This window comes from Belonocnema kinseyi, chromosome 5 (genome assembly GCF_010883055.1).
Source record: "Belonocnema kinseyi isolate 2016_QV_RU_SX_M_011 chromosome 5, B_treatae_v1, whole genome shotgun sequence".
NCBI lineage: Eukaryota > Metazoa > Arthropoda > Insecta > Hymenoptera > Cynipidae > Belonocnema > Belonocnema kinseyi.
Window position 1 is genome coordinate 108,786,776 of NC_046661.1, and position 5,246 is coordinate 108,792,021.

General features: G+C 32.9%; 1 protein-coding gene across 3 annotated transcripts in view; it reads right to left on the reverse strand.

Moving 5' to 3' along the window:
• LOC117172596 (solute carrier family 25 member 40-like) overlaps positions 1-4,253 on the reverse strand; it is a 15,738-nt gene extending 11,485 nt beyond the window's left edge. The window contains exons 1-2 of one of the 3 annotated variants that reach the window (XM_033360682.1): positions 4,072-4,253; positions 3,513-3,831 (exon numbers count right to left, since the gene is read on the reverse strand). In XM_033360682.1, the coding sequence (XP_033216573.1) occupies positions 3,513-3,621 (109 nt within the window). In that variant the 5' untranslated portion in view covers positions 3,622-3,831; positions 4,072-4,253. Of the gene's footprint in view, positions 1-3,512; positions 3,848-3,929 lie in introns of all 3 variants that reach the window. The other 2 variants (XM_033360680.1, XM_033360681.1) reach the window with 2 other exon arrangements.
• Positions 4,254-5,246: the final 993 nt, after the last annotated feature.

Below are 5,246 nucleotides of genomic sequence, written 5' to 3' on the forward strand. Positions count from 1 at the left end.
ATTCCAACGGCATCAGCCGGTAACGTTGTACACGAAAATACGAAACCTGGCGGTCACTAGACGAGGCTCTAGAGAGTTCGTATTTTCGTGTACAACGTTACCAGCTGATTGCCGTTGGAATTGATTGTTGAAATATATTTTTTTACATCTTTTATTATTAAGCTTTGTACTTGAACGTAGTTTTCTTTCGACTCTTGCATTTCTCAAAGTTTGAGACCGATATTTTATGCATAAAAAAAGTTCGAACGTTCAAAAAATGTTGAGGTTCAGAAAAAAGATGAAATAATTTTCAGTGAAGTTCCTACAAAAATGCTGTACCTAAACGTACTTTATTGTTCTCTAATACATTTCCCAAAGTTTCAGCTCGATATTTTATTTACAAAAAAAGTTCTTAGATTCAAAAAAACATTCAGTCAATTGAAAAACTGTGGCCGGTAATATAGGTATTTAGCTGTGTCACATGCCCTTAATCGCTTAAAAATAACACTTTACTTGACCAGGTCAGTATTCAAGAAAATTTCGTAACACCAAACAATCCCTTTGAAAAAACCTTACATTATTCTAAATCGAATTTTAGAAAGGTTGTGTATACAAAGCCGGTTTTTTTAAAAAGCATATTTTAAGGATATAGCCTAGAGTGCGCAAAGAAGATATTTAAAAATTATTTTTCCCTAAATGTGTTTACTGCTACTGTTCGATCCTCAATATCGGCTATCTTGCTAGTTTGTTTCCCAGACTAAAGTCTTGGAAAAGTGTTATTTCTTTGACCAGTAACAAAGGTGCCTTCAAGTCCGACAACACGTTGTTGGAAAAGGGTAAATATTTTGCCTTCCAGTCCCCCTCCCCATGAGATGTTGAAGAAAAGTTATAAAAATTCGAATTCCACGAATTCCTTGGATTCCGTGAATTCCACAAATTCTGTGAATTCTTTAAAGGTGGAGTCTACATGCAAGCTTAAATTATTTCTTTGACCAGTTATTATGATGCCTTTCCTCCCTTACGTGGCGTTAGAAAAGGGGTAGAGGTGCTACCTTACATGACTTCTGTGACCAGTCACAGGGCTGCCTTCCCGCCCCTAAGTGATGTTGGAAAAGGGGTAGGGATACAACCTTACATTATTTCTGTGACCAGTCACAGGGATGCCTTCCCGCCTGCACGTAGAGTTGGATAGAAGATAGGGGTGCGACCTTTCATTACTTCTGTGACCAGCGACAGGGGTGCCTGCCCGCCCCCACGTGGAGTTGGAAAAGGGGTAAGGGTGCGACCTTAAATTATTTCTTTAACCAGTCACTAGGGTGCCTTCCCGCCCCACGTGGCGTTGGAAAAGGGGTAGGGGTGCGACCTTAAATTATTTCTTTAACCAGTCATTAGGGTGCCTTTCCGCCATTAAGTGGTGTTGGAAAAGGGGTAGGGGTGCGGCCTTACATTATTTCTCCGACTAGACTCAGGGGTGCATTTTCGCACCCACAAGACGTCTATAGTAATTCTTGATTTGAAAATCGACGATAAAATGTGTTTAACGTTTCGTTAAACGCGTCAAAAGCCAAAAACTATCAAAATAACTTCGCAATTACATGGCCTCACTCTAAAATGTGTAAATGTTAACACTGCAAATTATATTTGCATCTGTTTTAAAGGCCACGTTTGTAATCAGCCCATCAACAAAAATCAGTGTACGATTTAACAAGAAACTGTTAAAAAGAAGGAAAAAAAGCCGGCAATATGCAATCTTGCCGGCGCCGGCAGGCTAGCCAGTACGTTCCTTAAATTGCATGAATTCCTTGAATGCCATGAATTCATTGAATTGCATGAATTCCTTGAATTGCAGGAATTCCTTGAATTTCATGAATTCCCTGAATTTCATGAATTCCACGAATATGCGCGATCTGCCACTACCTTGCTAGAAATATGCTTTCTGAAAAAACCGGTAAAAAAAATTGTCGGTACCGGTAATTTTTTTTTTTTTTACCGGTACCGACAATTTTTTTATTATCGGTACCGACAGTTAATACACTTCGTTTTAAAAAACGCTCTTAAATATTTCAAAGCTATTGAATTCCTTTCACATGTTGTACATCTTTAAAAACCCCCTTTGCATTTTTAAAAAGACTATAGAAGCATTAAAATACTATGGAATTCCTTCAAATTATTTAAATCTATTAAAAATGTCATGCAATCTCATTAATTATCTTAAAATATTTCAAATCGTTTGGAAAATTTTTGAAATCCCTTGAAATCTTTTTAGAGCTCTTAAAAATTCTTTAGGATTTTAAAAGTGCCAAGAAATCCTTTGAAATCTCTTGAAACTTTTCAGAGCTTTTGAAAATTCCTTGGACTGTTTTAAAATACCATACAAATTTTTTAAATCGTAGAAACCACTTCGGAATGTTGAAATCTATTAAAAGTTCCTTGCAATTTTTTAAAATACCCCAATATATTTTTATTTCTTTTAAATCTATTGAAATTATTTGAAACTTTTTAAAGCTCTTGAAAATTCCTTTGAATTTTTTAAATACCCTCCAATTATTGAATTTTTTAACATCTTTGAAAACACTGAAACATTTGAAAATCGTTGCAATACCTCAAATCTTATGAATAAATTTTTTGAAATCCATGAAAATATTATGAAGTACCATGAAGTTACATAAAATCTGACGATATTTCCTGAAATCCTGGGACATTTATTTAAAATGTTAACTTTCAAAATTACTTAAAATCATTAAAATCCTCGGAAATCTTATACAATACCTTGAAATCGTTTAAAATATTCTGAAACCTTATAGGTCCTATAAAATCGTTCCATATCTTCTTAAATTCTAGGCATTTTTTTAAATCCTCATGAAAAAAATTGTAAATCCCTTGATATTATTAAAATCCTTCAAAATCCCTTGAAAAATTGTAATGCTCTTGAAAATTCGTTGGAATTTTTAAAAATACCATAAAATGTTAAAAATCCTTTGGAATCCCTTCACATTAATAAAATCCTTTGAAACCCCTTACAATTATTGAAATATACTAAAAATTCCGTGGAATCTTATAAAATACCCTGAAATATTTCAATTCCTTTGAAATCTTTTTAAATTCCTGGACACTTTTTAGCGCTCGTGAAAATTCATTTGAATTTTTAAAAGGACCATAAAATCTTTAAGCTCGTTTGGAATTCTGACAAATTATTGAAATCTATTAAAATCCCCTGAAGCTTTTTAAAGCTCTTAAAAATTCCTTGAAATTAGGTAAAATGCCATGAATAATAAAAATTCCCACAGTTACACTGTCAAAGAATCTTAAATACGAGTAAATTTTGAAATTATTTTTATTTTATGAATATTGAGATTTAATTTTTTTATTTTTTCGGTTGAAAGTAGAATAAAGCCAGAAAAATCTCTCATGTTTTTATGATTTAAAATAACGTTAAATTCTGTAGGGGTTATAAATGAAGTAATCATCTTCTAAGAAATATATATTAAATACTAGGAATATATGCAAAATACAATGGAAATAACAGAACTTACCAAATATCGAAGTAACCAAAGCTCCTGTGCACGAGGCCATCATTTGTTGATAAGGCTTGATACGAAATCTAGGATCATCCAGGTCAACCTCAATAATATCGTCAGTCATTTTGATTTTTATAAATAATTTAAATCAGTCAAAATCACACGGGATGCACGGTATCATCGCACAATAAGTGAGAGGTTAACTTTCAACCTAACCTCAAAATTGAAGATGATCGATAACGTTTCATATCTTTTGTGTCACTATTACTCTTTTATTATATCAGAGTACGTAAAACCCGCTCCAAACCACATTTCCTCTGACATTTCTCTAACGCTGTTAATTAAAAATACTGATTAAAAAATAAGTACCGATCCAAGACCACTTACGTGACAGCGGTGCTGTTTATGTCTCATAATATTGCATCTACTTACTTATCACTATTTTAATGTAAATCATGAATTTAAGTCGATTTTTCTCCAGTTTTTCGATGAAAATGATGAAATTTCTCAAATTAATTTCGCGAATATGTCACTCTGCAAATTATTAAAATGCTACAGACCGAAAGAAACTCACATTTTTGATCTGCATCGTCTGCTATTATTTTGCGAAGATTTCAGAAGTTCAAAAATCGCACTCTAAAATGAAGATCTGAACAAACTTTAATTATATTTATTTAAGTATATTTTCCCGTTATTTCCCAAATTATGTGCAGACACGAAAAGGTCCTTTCGAAAACCACGTGTTTGCTTTCGTTAAGCTTCGCAATTGTTCGGAAATGCTCGTTGATTAAGGAAATGTACTTTTTACCCGATTCATACCTTATAGATTTTTTTTCTCAACAATGGCTTAAGGGCATGTGACACAGCTAAATACCTATATTACCGACCTCACTTTTTCGGTTCACTGAATGTTTTTTTGAACCTAAGAACTTTTTTTATAAATAAGATATCGAGCTGAAACTTTGGAAGATTTATTAGACTACAATAAAGTACGTTTAGGTACTGCATTTGGTAGGAACTTCACTGAAAATTATTTTATCTTTTTTCTGAACCTCAACATTTTTTTAACGTTCGAACTTTTTTTATACATAAAATCTCGGTCTCGAACTTTGAGGAATGCAAGAGCCGAAAGAAAACTACGTTTTAGTACAAAGTTTAAGGGCATGTGACACAGCTAAATACCTATATTACCGACCTCACTTTTTCAGTTCACTGAATGTTTTTTTAAACCTAAGAACTTTTTTTATAAATAAAATATCGAGCTGAAACTTTGGACAATGTATTAGAGTACAATAAAGTACGTTTAGGTACTGCATTTTGGTAGGAACTTCACTGAAAATTATTTTATCTTTTTTCTGAACCTCGACATTTTTTGAACGTTCCAACTTTTTTTATACATAAAATATCGGTCTCAAACTTTGAGAAATGCAAGAGCCGAAAGAGAACTACGTTTAAGTACAAATCTTAATAATAAAAGATGTAAAAAAAGAAACTTCAACTATCAATTCTATCGGTATCAGCCGATAACGCTGTACACGAAAATACGAACCCTCTAGAGCCTCGTCTAGTGGCCGCCAGGGTTCGTATTTACGTGTACAACGTTACCGGCTGATTCCGATGGAATTGATAGTTGAAATATATTTTTTATACATCTTTTATTATTAAGATTTGTACTTAAACGTAGTTTTCTTTCGACTCTTGCATTTCTCAAAGTTTGAGACCGATATTTTATGTATAAAAAAAGTTGGA